Source organism: Astatotilapia calliptera, chromosome 17, assembly GCF_900246225.1.
Source record: "Astatotilapia calliptera chromosome 17, fAstCal1.2, whole genome shotgun sequence".
NCBI classification, from domain to species: Eukaryota; Metazoa; Chordata; class Actinopteri; order Cichliformes; family Cichlidae; genus Astatotilapia; species Astatotilapia calliptera.
This window is the reverse complement of record NC_039318.1, coordinates 38,635,791-38,657,322: the sequence shown is the minus strand read 5'-3', so window position 1 is coordinate 38,657,322 and position 21,532 is coordinate 38,635,791. Positions and strand designations below refer to the sequence as shown.

General features: G+C 42.5%; 2 protein-coding genes across 2 annotated transcripts in view; both read left to right on the top strand.

The window, feature by feature from the left end:
• The window catches only part of arhgef39 (Rho guanine nucleotide exchange factor (GEF) 39), a 65,915-nt gene extending 55,884 nt beyond the window's left edge, over nt 1–10,031 (top strand). Inside the window, exons 9-12 of the mRNA XM_026147368.1 lie at nt 2,756–2,844; nt 6,340–6,457; nt 7,948–8,045; nt 8,764–10,031. Of these exons, the coding sequence (XP_026003153.1) occupies nt 2,756–2,844; nt 6,340–6,457; nt 7,948–8,045; nt 8,764–8,794 (336 nt within the window). The 3' untranslated portion in view covers nt 8,795–10,031. The remainder of the gene's footprint in view (nt 1–2,755; nt 2,845–6,339; nt 6,458–7,947; nt 8,046–8,763) is intronic.
• Nucleotides 10,032–12,537: 2,506 nt separating this feature from the next.
• On the top strand, nt 12,538–21,043 carry il17ra1a (interleukin 17 receptor A1a). The gene is made up of 11 exons (XM_026147622.1): nt 12,538–13,526; nt 14,555–14,579; nt 14,910–15,056; nt 15,587–15,708; nt 16,373–16,499; nt 16,928–16,975; nt 17,058–17,215; nt 17,887–17,958; nt 18,097–18,187; nt 19,110–19,214; nt 19,362–21,043. Exons 1-11 carry the CDS (start codon nt 13,434–13,436, stop codon nt 20,759–20,761), a joined length of 2,388 nt encoding a protein of 795 aa, XP_026003407.1. The 5' UTR covers nt 12,538–13,433; the 3' UTR covers nt 20,762–21,043.
• Nucleotides 21,044–21,532: the final 489 nt, after the last annotated feature.

Below are 21,532 nucleotides of genomic sequence, written 5' to 3'. Positions count from 1 at the left end.
TGTTTCACTGTTGGAGGTCTGCATTCAGCTTCAACATCACTCTGGATTCTCGGTTTGTGCAAAGCACTGAAGTTGTGTTCGTTGTGTGTTCGTTGTGTGTGCAATAAAAATAAAAGTTTGGTCCATATTCACGCTGCCATATTTTAGACTGCGTGACTATTTTCTTCCAGCAAACAAACTGAAATCAGCACAAGTGCAGCTGGAATCAATGAGCTAAACTGATAGGCTAAGGCGAGCAGGCTAACGATTCCAACTTGATGGCCTACTGGGAACCAGTTCTCAGTTCCATCCCGACTAACCAGACTGTGTACAAGTACACAGCAGCGCTCAGTTAGTCGGCAGTATGAAGCCTTATATTTGGATGTGTTGTTTGAGGACGTTGAGCCAGTTCATTCGTCTTCTCAGAAATCCTGATTCAGTGACGTCTAGAAAGAAAACAGCATTTTTTCTAAATACTACTTTAATGCTCGTTACTTGTCGTTTTTTATATTTTGTGAAAGTGTGCAGTGGAAATGATCAAATATGCACACAGAGCAGAGTTGCAGTGACGTGACGGCTGTGTGACGGATTGTCGTGACCAGGCCAGGCTTCAGTTAAAAGCCCTGAGAATGAAAATCATCCTTCAACAGACTGATGAAAGGAAACTGATGGAGAGATTACACTCACAGCTGTGTTACAGGGAGTGCGTGTGTGTTTTAAGGACTGAGGAGTGCAGTGATGGGCGCCTGCTGTTACCTCAGTTGCTGGATCAGATTAAGCTACAGATCCATCTCCTCTGGGCCTCCAGTAAATACGTCTTCCTCCAGCCTGTCGCCGCTCTGTGACCGTCCCGTTGCATGTTATCTAATGGCAGAAATGGCATTTCATTAGCCTCTTATACCACGGAGGCCCAAGCGCATACTCGATAGCGTTACGCGTAATTCCTCATAAGGACACATTATTGATCCCTGCGTGAACTCGAGGAAAAAGACTGTCAGCACACCGCGGCCCTCCTTATACGGGGCCATGAAGTATTAAAGTCAAATTAAATTTGACAGCTGTAAATGTCATGGCAATCTATATGCTAAGTATTGGAAAAAACAAAAAAACCTCAAAGGTTTTATTAAAATTTCCAGTGCCCCCTCCCCCGTTGGGTCTTATTTGTGGCTCGACGTCCATTTTTCTCTTCGTTTTGTGTCTTTTCCTTCTGAATACGTCGGCTTTCTGTATCCTCTCGCCTCTGCTCCCTTCCTGCTGCTAATATCCTCTCATTACTTGAATATTTCCCACATCCCTGACAGATTCTCTTTGATGTATAAATAATCAAGCTAAATTATGTGCAGTGATGAGGCGCTGCTGTATTATACAAAGTCATTTCTACCTAAGAGGGTCAGATTTCCTGACAAATTCCTAATTACGACATCTCAACAGAAGTGGAATCTATTTGTGCAGAAGCAACCACCCCTCCCTAAGCAGCGAGTGCCTAATATCATGCAGCACTTAGTCCGGCCCCTTTCACTGAACTTGGTGCTTTTGATGATGGTGCGTTTGAAGTCTTAATGTCTAATAAGAGACTATCGTCATTGTCTGATGAGCTGTAATCGCCTCCGTACTGGCTGAAGTTGGATATATCAGAGCTCAACAAGCTACTAGTCTCTGCAGATAAATGTTAAAGGCTCTTTAAGGTGTAATTGTGATCTTTAAGCAGTTTTCCTGATGTAACTGTGCTGCTCTGAAAGCACCTTTTGTTTGGGCTTAGATTTGTTCAGCATGTACATCCTGAAGCTGGACTGAGTAACGTGAACAAGAGAACTGATAACTGACTCATATAAAGTCCTGTCAGAACAGAGAAGTCCAAAAGAGATATGAAGACACCGTCCAGAACAATGCAGTGTTCTCTAAATCGGTTGTTAGATTTTGTTAGTTTAATTGATGCCTGGATTTTATACTCAGTCAGGATTTAAAAGCAGCAGCAGTTTTCTTTGTGTGGAGCTGATCTGGAGACAGTTTTAGCTGGTTTGTGTTGACCCCTATAGCTTTTATTGTGCAACTGCAGCCCAGTGTGCAGCTTTTATGGTTCATCTGCCCGCAGCAAGTCTGTAATGCAAGAACTGCTGTGATTGTACACAGTGCTGTGGAGTGACATCACTCTCTGATTTGTTCCAGAAAAGATTTTAATGATCGATTTTAATAAAGTTGGTGAAATCGAAGAAGGTTTCCCAAAAACACCAGGACAGTTTTTCTTGTAGTGCGTTATTGTTCCATTGTTTTACATTTCAGGGTTTTTTGCTGTAAACTGGTTCTGATTGGCCGCACAGCTTATTACATCTTGACTGAGAAGAAGTTCTTATCACATGCAGCTCGTCTTCATCAAGTATTAGAACCAGCTGGCAGCACATTAGGACCAACAGCTACTGTAAACCCATGCCTTGCTCAACAGCACAGTGACGGGCAGCGGTTCGTCCTTCTTCCCATTTCATCGAGATCTGATTTAGTTTTATCTGAACTGGTTCCCAGTCAGATTTTGAAATCATAGTTGGATTTGAGGCTCGTAGTTGGTGTATTGTAAAGAGTAAAGCCACCGAGGTAGAGGAGGTCACCTGCTGATTGGCAGGTTGGCGGTTCGATCCCCGTCTGGTTCAGTCTGCATAGCATTAACCCCACGTTGCTCTCTGAAAGAAAGTGCCTATGTGAGGCGAGTTGTACAATTGCTCGTGTAGAGGAGAAAAGCACCATATAAGAACCCGTCCATTTACCATGTTTCATCTCTTCACAGCTGACCTTCCCCAGAGCCAATCTGCTACTGATGTCCAGCAACCAGGAGAACCTCAACGACTGGTACCAAAGCCTGAGTTCAGCTATCAGGTAAACTGTGACAGATATCTGCTCTGTTTGTGCGTCTGACCTGCAAGAAACCTCATGGACCTGCAAGTTACCCTGATATAAGTAACGTTAACCATGACAGCCCTGCTCTAGAGTGAAGCGAAACCCGGCTCTTACATTTAACACAAAGTCTTGCAGTCTGTCCTTTGAATGTCTGTTTAAAAATATGAGTAGTTTTCATAACTGCTCCTAGTCACAGTTTATCAGAGGAACTTAGCACAGTTGCACTTCGGTATATAATGAGCAGATAACATTTGATTGTACAGGTGTGGAACGAGTCTTTAACACAGGCTGTTTTGGTACCTCAGGCCTGCCCGGCTCTCAGACAGCGTCTTGGCATTAATCAGTCAGACCTTAGTAATTCTACTCCCAGCCTACCTGGCCCCAGCTCCCTGGAGGAGGACTTGGGTCAGCCCTGCTATGTGGAGCCACTGGATATGGTGAGGGCCCTGACCTCGGTGTGCCCAGCCAGGCTAATTAGTTTATCACTTTGTCAGTTAGGAGAGAGGGGAGGCTGTCAAAGAGCTCAGACCAGGCAGCAGATGGGGGCCTAGACAGGCTGTCAGCTCTAAACTCCAGGCAGTGTAATTAGCTGTGGGGGAAGACGGAGGAGAGGACCGGCTGAGAGGACCAGGGGTCAACAGCACTCACACCACTGGGGAGCAGTGTAAGGCTGAAGGGTGTGTGTGCTTGTCCGTACGTAACTGAATTATTGATTTAATAAAGACTGCAGGGTATCGTGACTGACATCTCCGAGGCTTTTGGATATCGCTCTAAGTGATGACCAAAAAAGTGTTTAATGCTGTTAAGTTTCATTAGTTTTGTGTTTATTTTTAATTAATTCATTTTCATTTTTTCTGTTTCTGATGGAAAACACCACATTTCCACTCATACTGCTTAGCTGTGATTTCATGATTTTAATCACTAGTAGCTGTAGAAAAGATTTTTTTGTGTGTATCTAATTTTTCTTTTTATCAACAGCTAATAAAACAGCAAAACCATGTTTTGCTGTCCTGATGGCTGTTACACACCTAGCCCCTTAATGCTAACCATGACAAATAGTTAGTAGTTTAGAGTTTTGACCTACCGTGCAGTCAAGGTTAATGTCCTCACTACGTATCTGAAACCTGACCAAGCACACAGTCACATTTGTGTAGCTTCTTAGAAGGCTTAACCTAAAACACTGTGACAAAGTGCGTAATCCTTAGGCTGATGTCACAACTGGAAAGATTTGCTTGCCCCATAGGGATGTATAATGCATCATCCCAAGGGTGAACTCAATTACTACTACTAATTGCAAGGTCAGTGGTTCAGTCACTGGCTCCTCCACTTCACATGTTGAAGTGTCCTAGAACACTTTAGGTGTGAATGGGTGGATGACTGGATATGTAAAGCGCTTTGGGGTCCTTAGGGACTAGTAAAGCGCTATATACATACAGGCCATTTTAAAGCGAGATACTTGAGCCTAAGTTGGCCCTGAAACGTCTGTTTGGAGTGTGTGCTGCAACGTGAGGGACAGTGTAACAGAGACTTTGTCCATGCAGCGATGCTGATGGATGTCAGTGTTCCTGATCATGCTTTATAAGAAACTTGATTATGTTTGTGGTCTGAGGCATATTTAGTAACCACTGATCCTGTTTTTTATATTTACAACACGTGTTCCCAGTGATGATTTCACAAGGTCATTTTACGTATTTTAAAGTTTGCAGTGAAATCAGCTGAGAGGAGACGGCCTTCTTTCAGAGTTCTGTATGAACTGATAACGTTCTGAGACCAAAGACTACGACTAAAATATTTATGTCATTTTCAGCTCTTTGTCATATACAGGAAACAACGGCACATTACTACCAGTGCTAAATCCTTTGGCTCAGACCTGCTAGTAATGTGTCATTGTTACCTGTTAATCTGATGAGTAAGAGGGCAGCAAACCACTAGTTACAGATAAAATGATACCAATGAGGACCAGTCAGCCAGAGAATATAAGGTACAATGGTGTGGTGATGGTTTCCAGTTGGTAATAAATCTTGGTGTCCTGTGATGAACAGAATCCAGACGATGGAGCGAATGAGCAGAAGCGTTCATTTAATTACATCCAGGATTCACCTCAAAGACGAACACGATTGATTTCAGAAAAAGAAGACCAACTTCAGTCACTGTGTGGCTTAAAGGAAAGTTTACCATCAATCACAATACCTGAATATCTGGATGAGGCCACAGTTTCAATAGAAAGAGAAGGAAGTGCTGCCGACACCCTCTTCCTGTTTGAGACCAACGTGACCTTTATTTTTTTCTGCATTTAAAATCACGTTGAGCTGACCCAGCTGTGACTGCATGCAATCAAAAGCTAGCTGTTGGAAAACCACGTCAGTTGTACGAGCACCACAGTAAATAATCGTGTCATCTGTGTGATAATGGAGAGATGCTTTTAGATTTTGTCCCAAGCCATGAAGATAAATAGTGTAGGCCCCAGGAGAGAACCCTGCAGCACTCCGTCAGTGTTACTGAGTTAAATAAGAAGAAGAAACAACAAAACATTTGTTGAAACAACGAGCGTTTCACTTTCGTCTGACACAGGACTCTTTGTCTTCTTCTTTGATTCCTAGCTGGCGTTAGGCCTGGATCGGCTCCTAAGCCCATGCGCCGCAGTGGGTGCCAATGGTTGTTGAATTTCCTTCACAACTCGTTTCCATGCGTGGAGATCGTTGGCGATTGTCCTGGCCTTGTCGAGATTTATTCTGCGATTTCTGATGTTACCTTCGACCTGTTTTAGCCATGTTTTTCGCCATTCGTTGGATTCTCCGCTGTGTGGGACGTTTATGCCAGAGAAGTTGGTGTCGTAGTCGGCTCGCGTCCATTCGACACACATGGCCAAACCATCGCAATCGGAGTTTTTGAATTCCAGTCAGATGTCCTCCTATCGAAGGCGGTCTCGAAGTGATTCTCGTAATATCTGCCGAAGGCAACGCATCTGGAAAACTTCGAGCTAGTTGAGGTCTGCTTTAAGCAATGTCCACGTTTCTGATCCATAGAGTAGAATCGACAGGATCAACGTCTGGAAAAGGCGGATTTTGGTCGAGATGGAAATATTAGTTCACTTCCACAAGCACCACTTTAAAAAAGCGGAAGTTGACCTATTTGAGTGTGCATCTCCGCCATGGACGCGACTTTCTTCTGCGCGATCAGTGAGCCCAGCTATTTGAACGGCTAAACTTGCTCTATCTGGATGGATCAGGTGGACAATGAAAACATAGTCAGTCGGTGTTGGATACAGACTTTCTCACCTGGTCCTTTTCATGTCGGACAGTCAGAACTGAACCAGGGGCTTCTTAGTGAGGGGGGACAAATCATCAGAACCAGAGTGTTGCATGGAAAAAAGACCACAGTGTCAAACTGGTTGTAAACTGTTTACTGGATGCCATTAAATGGTGCAATTAAAAAATTAAATTAGTAAGTTGCTGCCTGTTTTGTTTTGTACAGGAAGCAGAATTCTAAGCAGACGGCGATCTATCAAAGAGACGAGCTGTGCCGCAGACCTCTGCGCTCTGCCGCCGATCGCCACAACACTGCCAACGCCGCCAGCAGAAAGAGAAACATGGTGAGTGTGTCTTTAAGCTACCAAACAGATTTTTAGGTCACTTTAACCGTTGTTGATCTTTGTGGTGGCAGAGCATTGATCATGTGTTCTGCTGCTCGGCCTTAGATAGTAGTTCTGTCTTTACTTTCCATGAATGTTACTTGAAGAAAGTTAAACTCCATTATTTTAATTTCTGTGGTTGACCAGCAGTGGATACTTAGTGGTAACATGCTTGTATACTGAGAGCACAACTGGTGGATTGGTCCCGGTCCCCACAGCATTATCATCACAGGCTCAAGACAGCCTCGCATCAAGTCTTTGTTGTTGCTCTCTGTGCTTAACGGTTTTTGTGTCCAGCTTGGATTCGCAGTCTTCCTGCCGTGTCAGATACAGCCTCAGACGGGGCTGAGTCTAAACGAACGAGTCTTAAATCTTTTCTGAATTTTACCAACAGTTTACACATTTATGACAACCAGATAGAAATGTTGATGAAGCTCACATCGCGAACAGGCACAAGAAAAATGGTATAAATGTTTGGGAATGAGCTGGTGTTCTGCATGAATCTGTCATAAAACATCGGCTTTAATGACAACGCTACCACGAGTACTAGACAGCATTTAGGACATGAAGTTTGGCCGATGCATTTAAAGCTGTTGGTAATTCTCAGCATTTACTTGCTGCCCCTTTAAATAAATGAACAGTCACAGCAGTGACAATCACAGTCATGCCTGCCTCTGATCTTAGTACGTTCCCTTTGTCATTTATTTGAATACGTTTAAAATGAATCATTAAACCTACATACATGTGCACCAATCACCACACATCACGTCCACGCCCACACGGCGTTTTGAAGCAAGTGTAACACTGCCAGCTTCTCACAGATGTGAGTCCACTATGGAAAAGAATGAAAGAGAAGGAACGTGAAACTATAAAAGTCAACGTTTTTGCGAAGGAGGGGCCATCTTTTGGTGACACGCTGCAACTGAGTGTAAGCGGCGTGTATACAGTGGAAACGCCCAGCGGCTGGGAGCTGGCCCACAGCTGGCCCACAGCTGGCCCACAGCTGGCAGGAGCGGCAGCTCTAAGTGGACGTATACGAAGCAGAATTTCTTTGATGTTTAGTCTCTTAACTCGTCTACCTCGTCCAGCTTCTACTGAGCTCTGCTGACTGCCACATCATCATCATCATCATCATCATTGATTATTATGTGAATTCATTTTACGTTTAATAATAACAAACCACAGCATCCCCGTATCACGATGTTTTCACTAATATGTTTTTGGTTAAATGTGTTGTTCAAAATAAAACATGAATAAAATGTGACTACGTTTAAAGTTTAAATATTAATCCTGATATTTTCAAATGGTGATGATTAATTAATAAATGAGTGATGTTTCTTCTTAAGCTCAAATCTTGATTGCTGCCTGTTTAGTCATTTTTACATCACACAAGTTTGCAGCTACAAATTTAAGCTCCTGTCTTCTGTTTGTTCCTCTGCTGCTTTTTTCAGCTCACTGCTGAGATCAGTGAGCTTCCTCAGGAGCCTCCAGTTGAGCAGGAGTACAGCGCCCCCAAGAGGATGAAGCCGTCTGATGCTTCAGAGCAGAGGTGGGATGGTTTTTTCCAGTAGTACACGGACGACGACAACGACACTTTTATCTGTACACACCGCCTCAGTAGCTTTTACAACAAAATATCAATATGATTGAAAAGCAGACTTTCAGTTTTATTTCAGTGCTTTGAACAAAAGTGTAATTACACTAATTTAGTATTTACAGACTGATGGAAAGGCGGGGCCTGTTCCCTTGTTATTCCATGAGAAGTGACGTGGATGTGAGGCAGGCCATGACCGCTGAAAACTCCAAATCAATCCAGAGAAAGGAAAAATGTTACAAATCTGTTACATTCATGAACAGAAGCACACAAAGGACCCGATGCACACGGCTTCCAGTTTTACAACCATTTATTTTCAATGTTTTACTTCGTTCAGTTCAGTTTTATTTATATAGATATATATTGCCTCAATGTGCTGTATATTATAACGTAAAGACCCCACAATAATACAAAGAAAACAGAGAAACCCCAACAACCCTATGACACCATGTGAGCCCGCGCTCCATACTCTGTCTTAACAGCGAGAAACCTTCAGCAGCTCCAGCTCCTGATGTTTTTTTAGTAAAGGTTTAACTACAGCCAGCTTGGAGGCCTGTGGTACACAGCTGATTATCACAGATAGGTGGATCATATTTAAGATTGTTATATAGAAGTCAAATAATGTCATTATGTGTGACTGAATGTGACTTGAAAACGTTTGTGTGTTGAGCAGTGCAGAGACTTCCAGCTGTGTGATCCTCTGATGGGCTGGAAGATGAACCCAACCCTGACTGGGAGTTTCAATAAGGACCTTTGCTGTTTTGACACGCCTGCGCTCCATAGCACCGTTTTTTCCTTTATCATGAAATCAGAAGAGCTTTATATTATTACTAAAGAGCAGCTTCTGCTACTACCCATCTCATGCAATACAAACTATAATGACCTGCTGCTATCGGGCTACAGCAAACATTCATCGCTTTGCAGAATGATATTGCAGCAACTTTTCTCCTGTATGTTTTACTCTTTTACATTTATAATCACCCCGTAGTGTTGTGCAGAAATACAACAACACACATGGCAAAAGGACAGTGGTGGTTGGTCAGCGTTCGTAGTGAAAGTGTGAGACGGCAACGCAGGATCATTTGTCTGATTCAGCCTGAACGTCAGCTTGACCGGGACGAACCTCCATCAGTGTGCGCTGTCGTCAGGCAGATTATTGTTACTGCATCTAAACTGTGATTTGTATGAAACTATGAAATGGCCAATGTGAAATCAATCAATCCGATAACAGCGCCAAAGGGAGACAATGACAGTTTAAATATTTAACAGTTTATTAGTCATTTGTGGATTTTTGTTAATTATAATAATGAATGATGTTACTTCTTGTTTTATTTGAAAGTGTCCATTGCTTCATAATTATGTGCACATATGCATGTCTGGAGCTCGAGTCCATAATCTTAGTGAAGCCTTAGTTATAAGATTCAGTCAACACACCGATGCATTACACACTGAGGTTACTTCATTTGCTTCTCATGATACTTGTTGATTGAATCAATCAATCAATCAATCGACTGATTCACATATATGTAGTGGATATTTAAATGATTTGCATATTGGATGAATTGCTTTGATTGTAAACTGAATATTTGCATTTAATGATCTGCAACAATGATGTAACTGTGTCCAAAAACGTATCCAGGGACAGTCCCTGTGATGTTGGCTACAGGAAATGTGAGGACGGTAACTGCCTCCCACTTCTAAACTAAACTGTTTCCAACCTGCTTACACATCTATACAACAAGTTAACTGTCTTTTATTTTGTAATTACGTTGTGTTACATGTATTCTCTGTTACGCCATTTAATCATCTCATAACAACAAATCAAAAAGTATGAATTTATAGTTGGACTTTTTTAACACTGCCTCACGTTTTAGACTTTTAATGCGTTTGCTTTAAAATTTAAAGATGTTTGTAGAAGTGGATCATTTCACAATAAAACACTGAAAGACATTTTTGTGTTTGCTGTCGTGATCTTCATCGTCAACATCACAAAAATGAAGGTAACGATTATGGAGAATGGCCAGCAAAGTCTTGCACGGTGCAGGACATCACTCCCCTCTGCTGGATAGGATTGGTACTGCATGTATTAGACAGTAAACTCTGGCTTGAAGAGCAGCGGATCACTTTGTGTGAGCTAGAAGGCAAATGTAACCCTCTCAAAGGGTCTGTAATCCTTCATCATTCATCCTTTGCTGATGAAGCACTCAGCACAGTCCTGACTGTGCGATTGAGCCTTTCCCACCATAACGCAGAGCAGCAGGAGTATCTGTTGTCTAACCTGAAGTGGGATACTTGGTCTCTTCTAGCAATCAGTCTGCACAGTGCATGGATACAAGAACTGGTATTCAATGAATAAGTGTGTTCGAATGCTCTGCTTTACTGGACATACAAGTGAAAATAACTCGATGACCTTTAACAAACCTGCAACTCATCTTTACCTCAAATGGGCCAAAGACATCAACAGCCACATCTGTAGACAGGGAGAGATCTGTTTACAGATGTGGACCATCTACAAGTAACGCAGGGAGAAATCATTTTCCTGGCAGCAGAATTTGCACTAATGAGCCAATAATGTTGGCAAAGTGGTTCCTCCCACAGCGTCCTAATTGCACAATAGATGCACTGAAGTCATGAATGTAATGCTTCACCCACAATTCTATGTGAGCAACAGAGATTTGGTCAACTCTAATGGTGGGGTCACTGGTCCCCAGTTCATAGCCTTCTCTTAGTGGTCCATGAGTGATCAGGCCCCTCACCAATGCTCCTGTGGTTTTATTACCTACAGATATAAATATCCAAGACAAACACCTTTCTCCTTCAGTCGGGCTTTTCTCTGTGCAGTTTGAGATGTGTCCAGTTTATTTCACTTACTTGGCTTCTCAGGCAGGAGTGGAAACTGTACACTTTCTTTCAATGAAATCAACAACATCATCGAAACGTGTTTGACGATGATATTTTTCCTGTCTCACACACAGTGTTTCACCATTTCTTCCATACTGGAGCAATATTCATTTCTGACAGGAAACCAGTGTCCTCAGTGACATTACAGCAAACACATCCTCAGCCTTACCTGTCAGCTGGCCTGTCTGTTGTGGCACAACTCACCCCAACTTATGAATACTTTAAACATATTATTAGAAATAGACCATCATGCCATGGAGTTATAACAGTGAGGACAGGCAGGGCTGCCGCTCACTCGGTCAGAGCAGTGAAGAAGGGGAAGTCCGCTGGTCAGGTGCGAGGAAGATGAACATGTGCGGGATGACGTGAAAATGACAGACGGAGGAAAAAAAGAAACGAGGATCTCAGAGATCTGGACCTGCCAATCAAAGAGCTGACAGCACATATAAAGGCACCAGCATCCTTTATGTGTTCATCACTTTGAGCAAACTCAAAAGCCAGTTTATGGTATTTAAGCACATACAAAGGAATGACACTGATGTCTCTGCAAGCTGGATCAAAGAGGCACGTGCAGGCTGGGGTAAGTGTGCATTTATTAAGAAGAAGTAATAGGAAACATTAATAAATATTTCAGTGGGATGTTATGAACTAGGTCACACCTGTGAAGACAATTACAGCTAATTTCATTTTCTTTTGAATTTAAATTTGTTCTGAACGTGTGCTCATGTGGCGCACAAGGCTTGTATCAAATTACCTTTGATGTTGTAAATGATCTTTAAATAAACCTTAGAGAAGCAATTTTGGATTCAGTTTGTCCAGCTTTTATACAGCATTACTGTTTATGACATCAAAATATACTGTTTTACTTTAGTAATCAATTGTACAGTTTAGCCAAAGATATTCTCTCCAAAGCGTTAAATTAGTTAAATACTGTGTTTCACATCCAAACTGATCGCTCCCACAGATTCCTGAATATATGAACATATTTTAGTTGGAAGCATTACTGTCATGTTCTGGCTTTAAAGTAAAACTGGCACATGTCACTCCTCTCTCCCCTACTGGCCTCCTTACACTAGCTTCCGGTCTCTTTCAGGATCCAGTTTGAAATGGTATTATCTGTTTTTAAGAGTATCAATGATTTGATGCCAGAACTTTTGAAACCCTATAATCCTACCAGAGCACCGCGGACTATGAACCAGCTGCTCCCGCAGACTCTGAGATCCAGGCTTAAAAGCAGAGGCGATGGAGTCTTTTCAGTGGAGGCTCCAGATTTAATTTTAAGCTGTTCCAAAGATCTGCCCAGTCTCCTAAAAAAACCCTATTTGTTCTTGCTCTCAGGTCTGGTTGAGACCTCGGCTTTTATTATGCTGTTTATAGTGTATATTTTGTACAACTTGTACAAAGTTCATTTAAAAACATGCTAAATAAAGGAACCTTGATCCAGCTCTGGTGGTGAATGTACCCCAGCGCAGCTGACCGATGACGAACATCATTGAGGGGACCGTCAGCCCACCCTGCGGAGTCGGTTCACTGTTCAGCTGATGGCTTACTAACTTGTTCCTCTGAGATTGCTCTCGTGGCAGGATGTGTAAACACGGCCCTGCGGGATTTAATTATTGTGGCATCTGCGTCAAAATCTTTGAGTAAGCCTATTTCTCTCGGCTGTGCGGATCAGTTCACGATTTAATTCTGGCTGTTTGTTCTCGTCTGCTGTGAGCAGCCGACATAATACCGAGTTACATTCACATGTGACGGTGCACGTTACACCTTCGTGGTCCCGCCCCCGACACCGCGAACTTCAAGGCCCTTCCCACGACGCTGCTTTGAGCCTTTGTGAGTAACGACAGTAACGAAGTAACGAAGCCTCAGAACGAGGAAGAGGACGGAAAATTGATGTTTCGTTCAATGTCAGTGAGAAAAATGGGAGAACCAGGTACCCTTTGTGGGAGGCTGAATTCTTTACACTAGAAACATCTATGAACGTTGCGCACTGAGGCTGTTCCATCATTTACTGCTGTCTCTGTATTGCACAGTGTTAATGTGCAAGTTCAAGTTTAATGTAAATGTTGAGGCGTTTCTTTAAATTGAACGAGCGTGATGGGCTCAGTCATTTAAAAATCCCGACCATAGCCTCGGCTCATCGTTCACCGTGCGTGATTCGGAAAAAACGAATAGACGAATCGTCTGAAGTGCTTCTTGAATTATCCATCCATCCATTATTTCATATTCAATCTCGTCAGAGTCAACAGAATAGTAGTCTAAATTCCCACGGGTCCTGAAGGTAGCATTTAGTAACTTACTGTAAATTGAGCAGGTTGTGTCACATCGAGCAGGAAGTTTTCCAGCCCAGCGCCAGTTACACCCTGTCGGGGGTTTTCCTTCACTGTCGACAGAGCAGTGTGTCTCTGAATCAGCGGACTGTTGTTCATTTGAAAGGTGAAAATGAGCCTCCATCGAGCGCTGCTGCTGTTAACGTGTGTGTCGCTGTCGACCACGCTCAGGATTTTATCCGGACGTCTCAAGTGCTCTCGACAGGTGAGAAAGGTTTTACAGTAGAGCGGCTCCAAGTTTGCCGAACACAACAGATACTTCCTGTTCCTGTTTGTGTACGTTATGAAAATAATTTTAGACAAACTTGAAAAGAAACTTTGAGTTTTCCTGGTAGCGAAAGAAAGTTTGTCTTTTTAAAGAATTCGATATTTTTGACTTCTTTACATAAGATTATTGTTCCTTACATAGTTTTGAGCTACATTTTGTTTAAGGCCAATTTTTCTCTAAACAAGGATTTTAAAATAAAACTATGAGCACTGTTCGTAATTCATTTAACTGAGTGTCTTACTTGGAGTGTAGTCCTCGCACCTGTATTTGATTCTATAACGAGTGAAGGCGCAGTCACAGGACTGAGCTATGTAATGATCAATGTTTAAGTAACGTCGTGTTTAAACTTTTGCGGATCTTTTTTCCTTTTCTTTAGTGTTTGTGTAGCGAAGAACAATGTTACAGTTTATCTGGTTACAGTTTATCTGGTTACAGTTTATCTGGTTACAGTTTAGCTGGTTACAGTTTATCTGGTTACAGTTTAGCTGGTTACAGTTTATCTGGTTACAGTTTATCTGGTTACAGTTTATCTGGTTACAGTTTATCTGGTAACAGTTTAGCTGGTTACAGTTTATCTGGTTACAGTTTAGCTGGTAACAGCCCACAATGCTAATGATTGACAGCTGTTCAACGTTCTGGTTGAGCGCTGTTTATCAGATAAGCAGTGTTCCTGTGTCGTGTATGAGGCACAGCGTTGTACAGCTCTAATATCTATCAACTTGAAATAGAACATCCGGGCATTCAAACTGCTGTTTGCTGAATAATTTTGTAACAGTTGTTGTAAACATTATGTTCATGTGACTCCTCTTCAAATAAAAAAAAGAAAGAGAGTAAAGTCCCTACAGGTGCACTGATAGGACCTTAAATAGGCTCCTACAGAGGAGCTGATGGAAAGCATTTTATAATACTGAATACTACACGTCTCCTTACTGATGTTCTCTTTTTGTCCATCTTTTCCTCTCCAGGATTTGAATTGTGAAGTTCGTGAAAGTGAGTGGATTCTTCAGTCTTCCTCTCGCTGCTGTTGCTCAGATTTCTTGGTTTGACCCTGGTTCAGACAGCGCAGCCACTGCTGACAGAGGAAGACAACAAGAATTTGGAAAACAATCAAACAAAAAGATATTCTTTAAATGCACTAATATTACATTTGGGAAGAGTCATTTGTGATGTCGTGCTGTAATATACCAGGAAGTAACAAACACAGTGCTGAAACACAGCAACAAAAAGAGAGACGAACAATGAACACAATCGCTTAAACTAAAAACCTTTGCTAATGGGACAATGACACTGGCTGTTCTCTGTGTGCGTGTGCGTTTGCAGCTAACTGTCTGGACAAGCGGTGGCTGAAAGTTCATGATTACACTCCCAGCAATCCAGAGGACCTGCAGGTGTCAGTGGACGTCAGGCCAGACGAGGCAGGACTCCTGCAGCCAGTGCTAGAGGCTAGTTGGAAGTTAAAGGATGATGGTGAGTGAGTCTGCGGGGATGATCATGTACAACAGTACATACATGAAAACCAACACATCAGAGACATGAAAACACTCAGATCCATCAGTTTTTCAATAATCCCTGATTTTAAAACTGATGATGGTGATTTAAGTCAGGACAGTTACTTATAACGTGGCTGTTTTCCATCTTTATTTATAAAGCACTTTAACATAAAACCAGAGTTCACAAAGTGCTGTACACATACAAATAGCATAAACAACAACAAAATAAATAAATAAATAAATAAAATAAAACGTGTTAAAAAGTCAAATTGAGTCAACCCCTTGAAAGATTTTTATCACACTTTGTTTCACAAATAATAAAAACAAATCTGATAAGATATCAGGAAACAAACTTAAACTAAAACTATTTGGAAAAGAAAAAGAAGATTAATGATAAAAATGCGCGTTTGCACACTCTTGGCGTTTACTCCAGGTTAAGATAATGTGGGCGTGTTTTTGTTTGTTTCTCGGCCTTACCTGAATATTTTCTGCTATATTCACCTCCAGGTAGCATCCATTTCCTAAAGGCCACCGAGCTTCATGTTCTGGTGGAATCCACCAATCAGAACCTGTGTGTTCGATATTCGTTCAAAAACGAACTCGCGATGAGGAGTCCATCAGGAGAAAAGGTGAGTGTTGTTATTTGTAGATGTAACTGGATCCCTGCAGTTAGCAACATTTCATGCAGACAAAGCTTCAGCTTCAATGAATGATTGTTTCCTGAGCTCTGACCAAATGATTTCTGAATAAAAGTCAACTACAAAGGATAAACGTACACGGAGAACATGATGGTTGTTTTCAATGCAAACTTTTAACCTGTAAAGGAACTGCTGATATAACCACTGCGCACCGCAGCATCATCCCTGTGCTGACGCTGTCTGGATCCTCTGTCCTCCACTATCATAACAACACATTTGCTCGGTTGCAATGATGGAGAAAATTTACCAAAGTTTAGCAAAGCTCTCAGCTAAAGTTCATTAAACTGAACATGTCTTTTTTCATCATTACAAATAATACAAAAAATATCCAATAAATCGATATTATTAAAAATGAGCGAGGATTTCTGTACTGTGAAGTACTGCGTTGTTTCAAGCAGCCATTGGCAGAAAACTACTACATGGGTCCATATACATTTTTTTCATGTCACCGATTATACCCATCACGCTCAGAACGTCCCACTGTGTGAGTGAGGTTCGATCAAACATGCACCAGCGTGTCCCGCAGTGGCATTCATACTGGTGCAAAGGTTTCACATGTGTGCTCCTGACGCTCAGCGTTGTTCTTGGCTTTCAGTGGTCATTCTCAGCTGATATGCTGGTGCTGGATCCGGGGCAGAGCTACCAGGTCTCTGTCTTCAACATACCCAAACCAGAACTGCACCACAGCAGCTACGACATCAGGAAAAACCTCCTAGTTCCTCGTGAGTTGAATTCAGAACCAGTGTTTGGTTGTTCCTGTTTGTTTTTCTCGGAGTTGTTTGGGATTATCTGTTTATTCATTTTTGTTCAGATGTTTTCTCGCTGTTATTTTGTGAACCTATACAATCATTCGAATGATTAGCTGGACTAAATACTTATCAGAGACCCAGCTGTGTGTGCAGACACACCCTCTCCTTTCCGTAAATCACATATAGACTGGTTGGGAAACTCACGCCGCAGATATCCTGAAGACACTTGAATGTACAAGGTGTTTGAGACAAAGGGATGTGATCCTTTTTCGTTTTCATCATAAAGATCTTTTCAAATACAGAATTCATACAGAAGTATGTCCCAGGGCAGGTTTAGACTCGTGAAGCTCTTAGACGATCTTCTGTAATTGATTTTATGAAACTGTTTTTGGTTTACTCAGATTGTGAAGATCCAGAAATGACGAACACACAGTTCTGCATAGAGAGAGGTACGTCACTGACAGAACCTCTAAATGCCCGTGAGAGTAAGTAAATCTTATAAAGCACGTCTGTCCTGTCGTCTGCTAACAGGAAGTCTGTGGCAGCCTAACATCAGTCTGAGTCAGGTCACTGTAGCTGATGGAAACTCTGCTCTGGCTGTCAGCTTCAGCCCTGACAACCTGTGTGAGAAGTACATGGTTATTGTCAATGGCTGCTCTTCTCAACAGGATAAACACAGTTTAAATAAGGTAAGGATTAATAATGTGGATTATGAAATATCAGGTCTCTCTCCTCCAAGTCTCTGTTAGTACATGACTTAATAATTGATCAACAAATCGATACAGAAACCTGGTATAAATAAAATTGAATCATCCTACATATTCAAATCTTTTTTGTATTCAAAGGGTTCGTGTGCAGTTAGCAGTTTCATTTCAACAGTACTGTCATCACAGTGGCCTATATTTTGTACCTTAACCTAGTTTTTACACATTTTTTTCAGTACAGGAAACTCTCTGCAATTTATTTTTCTTTTTTTTTGCGTCACTTGTAGAAAAGGCTGCTTATCGTGTGTAAACCACAGTCACAAATAGATGTTACCTTGTAAAGCACGACTGATGAAATAATTGCCAGACAATTATGATTTATTGTAAACTGGAGTATTTATTGAATCATGTATCATTTATTACAAAAGAAATTTAAGATGAATTTGCATATGTAGGTTTTAGGTTGATGTCTGTATCAAATGTACGCTCCAGACTTGGCGTTACGAGGTTCATGCATATGCACTTCCAAAAAGACGAAGCTGAACATGAACATATAACAGAATTTTATTTGGTGAATCAAACATCTAAATCTTCAAATGACTAGAACATCGTTCTTACTGTGTTGTTTGTTAAATGTTGGTCAAACTGGTTTTCAGGCGAATCAGACCCTGAGTGTAACATTCAGCCTGGATAGTTGGCCGAGATCGTGCTGCCAGTTTGATGTTCAGGTAAAACCTTTCAAGCCTGTTCTGCACAGTGATGCTAGTTTAATCATATTTATTATTATTTTAATTCTGATAATACTTCACCATGCTGTAGGATCCCACTTCACCTGGGTGCACAAGTTCATTCTGTCTTTATTGCAGATTAAACCTTATTTCTCACAATGTGGTGAAGACTGTACCCGTCGAAGGAAAACTCAGAATATTTGCCCCAGTGTGACGAAAGGTCCTGCAGGTCAGTATCACGTTTGAGTCAGAGGGTGGCTGAACGCTCTGTCAGATCAACACTTTATAAAGTAATGATAAAGTCGGTGGTTTGATTCCCAGCATTTTCCTGTGCTCGTACACTAGTGAACATTACGACACCGTAAACATAGTTTCGTTTCGGCCCACATGGGGGTTCAGCTTCTGCACGTATCCACCCCGCACACATGTGGAGTGCCATTTAGGCTGCTTTAGCTTGCCCACAGTTGCTCACTCTACAGCCCACCTCCTCCTCTCATGATGTGCTGCATCTGTTCTCACTGATGCTTGCTCTGGTCTTGCTACTGTTGCTACTATTATAACTCAAACCAGCTGTGTATCTACGAGGAAAAGTGGGTTTAACAGCCATTTAATTTTGACTTAAATGTAACCAAATAGTTTGGTTTGGGAACAAAGTAACTGCGAAAATTGCTCAGCTACCCAAAATAAAGTTTCTAGGTGGAGCAGGTCATTGACTAATTGGAAGGGTTTTAGTTCCAGCCTGGCTGCTCCAGGCAGTCGCATCTTCTGCATCTGTCGGAGTACGAATGTTACATGGAAAGCACTTAAACGTAGAAAAAAGTGCTTGTATGAAGAGGTGAATGAGGCAAGATGTGTAAAGGTATTGAGAGCTAGGGCAGGGTAAAAACGTGCTACGTAAGAAGCAGTCATCATCACACCAGGTAGTGGGTGGGATCTATTTGGGGGACAAGTGAAGAGTTTGTCCTCATAGTTGTTAGCAGCAGGAAACATTGGCAAGTATAATGATGTGAGTTCCAGGGTGGCCGAGGCTCACTGAAGCACATGGGGAGCGAAGGCTAGCCTGTGTAGTCCGATCTAACAGAGCAGTTACTGCAGCTCGGGTATCTGTTCACTCTGTTGGTGTCACGTTGAATTATTTCTGCTTCTTACAGCATTCCCAGCAGATAATGCCCCTCACTACGGGTTCGTTTCCCTGGGAGTGGTGTCGATGTGTATACTGATGGCAGCTGTTATGTTTGCCATCTGCAGGAAGCCAGGTTAGTCTCCTTTAAGTTCTATATCAAGTTCTAACTTCAAAGGTTTTGATTGGAGACGTGGCTCTCCATCGATTTGTGCACGAATGTTATGGTTTAACTTTGCTCTTCGGTTGCTGATGATCCTCTCGTGGTCTCTTCTACTTTCAGGGAAAACTAATGTCAGTGCAGGACCAAAGGGAGTTCAGGAAGTGCAGCCAGTCAAACAAAAGCCCAAAGTATTGGTCATCTACTCACAAGACCACCATCTGTACAGGGACATCGTGCTGAAACTCTGCACCTTCCTCCAGACAAAGTGTGGCACTAAGGTGCTAGTAGACCTGCTCGACTCCACCTCGGTAGGCATGGTGGGTCGTCTGCGCTGGCTCGAGTGGCAGCGGCAGCAGCTGAAAGATCCCTCGGACAAAATTCTCGTGCTGTGCTCACGAGGCGTCCAGGCAAAGTGGAAGGCCATGTGCGGTCAGGGACGAGTGACTCTGAAGGAAGACCTCCTATCGCCCACAGACGACATGCTCACTCCTTTTCTCAACCTCTTTCTGCCAGAAATGCACCAGGCAGGCACGCTGGGCAAGTACATGGTAGCTTATTTTGATGACATCAGCAGCGAGAAAGACGTGCCGTCGGTTTTCGACATTGCGGTGAAATACAGGCTGATGAAGCACTTTGAAGAGCTGTTCTTCCGCATCTTAGACATCGAAAAGTATCAGCCGGGGCAGGTGAAGCACATTGAGGGAATCGGTGCAGATGAATATTTCAACTGTCCCTCTGGTAGAGCTCTGAGGACGGCCATTGAAACCTTCCAGGCCTACCAGTTTGAAAATCCCGACTGGTTCGAGAAGCAGTGTGTGGTTAGTGAAGAGGAGGTCCTAAACGACGCCAACATGCTCATTGAACAGCTGCATATTCCTCCCGTCCTTGAATGTGTCCCTCTAATCAGAGATGAGTTTCCTGTCTATGTTCGTGACGTGGAAATCAATGAAAACAGCAGCAGCATTCACATTCTCACCCCTGAGCTGAACCCGGAGAGTCAGCTGTCCTCAGTAATAGAACTTATACCTGCAGTCAATCCATCAGACAGACATCAGCATTCATCCGGCCTGGAGAACGTGCTGACGGAGTCTGTCTACGTAGCTGAGCCAGCTTTAAACAATCCACCGCCACCCAGACAGAACTGGGTCTCCCTTGTGGATGAACCGTTTAGTCACATTCCCACTGAAGATAATGAGGAGGATTCCTTGATATCTCTGAACCAAGCTTATCTGGACCAAAGAAGCCAAGCTCTGCCGAACTCCCTGGACTTTAATTCTCCAGAATCGTCGTGTACAAGTGTTCCCGGGCAGCATTTCCCCCCCTCTGGGATGGATAACTCTGAGCATGTGCAGATAGAGGAGAACGAGGCTCAGGAGCCAAAAGGACCAAGCAGTGGCTCCGATCAAGGCTACAGCTCAAAAAACTCCTCCCAGCACGAATGTCCATCTAAAGACGAGTCACTGGTGGCTTTGGCAAAGCTGCAGAAGGAGCTGTTTGAAGAATTTGACATTACAGTGTGACATATATTTGATGATATTTCTTACTGGCAACATGATGTTGCTGTGGCAGACTGTTCATGTCGGCTTCTTCTTTGGTGTTAATCATTCACAGGGGAGTTTGCAAACCAGTGACTTCCCAGCAGCTGATCCCAGGGAACGCCAGAAAGTTCCACATTTAAAAGTTGGCAATAAGCAAAAGACCCTTGACCAGTAATGTGCTTGTGTAATATGTGTAGGAGTTGTGTCTTTTTCAAAGATAAAGAACACGGATTACTGAGAGTTTGGTTCCTGCAAAGAAAAATCCAAAATGCATTTAATGTGATGTTTTTAAAGCTGTACTGCAGCTGAAAACAGCAGCGTCATTAATCATTACAGCACTGTAGCGTGACTGTTAGCGATCACGGTGTATTTGTGTTACTCTGAAACTTGTGTTGTTAATTGTTGACAGGCCAGACAGCTGTCGTGGGGACATGAGCGGGTGATATTGTAGAAAACAGTTACAGCATGAGTTTAACAAAATATTTGCATTTGGTTTAAATGAATTTGTAATAGCTTTTTTTGCAGGTGTGATTGTTGCTTACAGGAAGTAGACTTTGTTTCATTTCCCTGCCTGCACAGACTCTTTGTTTGTCAGCTTGTCTCCTCGCTGCATGTTGAAAAGGCCAGAGAGGAAGCAGGGGCACATTTAAGAGCCTCTGGAAAATCACTAAACATGTATATATGCCTATATATGTGTGAATGTGAGTGCGAATGGTTGTCTGTGTGTTGGCCCTGCGACACACTGGCGACCTG

Excerpts from the sequence above, each read along its gene's own strand:
- il17ra1a (XM_026147622.1), top strand. The coding sequence starts at position 13,434 with ATGAGCCTCCATCGAGCGCTGCTGCTGTTAACGTGTGTGTCGCTGTCG. Across the intron at positions 13,527-14,554 it reads GTCTCAAGTGCTCTCGACAG|GATTTGAATTGTGAAGTTCG; the intron begins GTGAGAAAGGTT and ends TTTCCTCTCCAG. Across the intron at positions 16,976-17,057 it reads ACAGTTCTGCATAGAGAGAG|GAAGTCTGTGGCAGCCTAAC; the intron begins GTACGTCACTGA and ends GTCTGCTAACAG.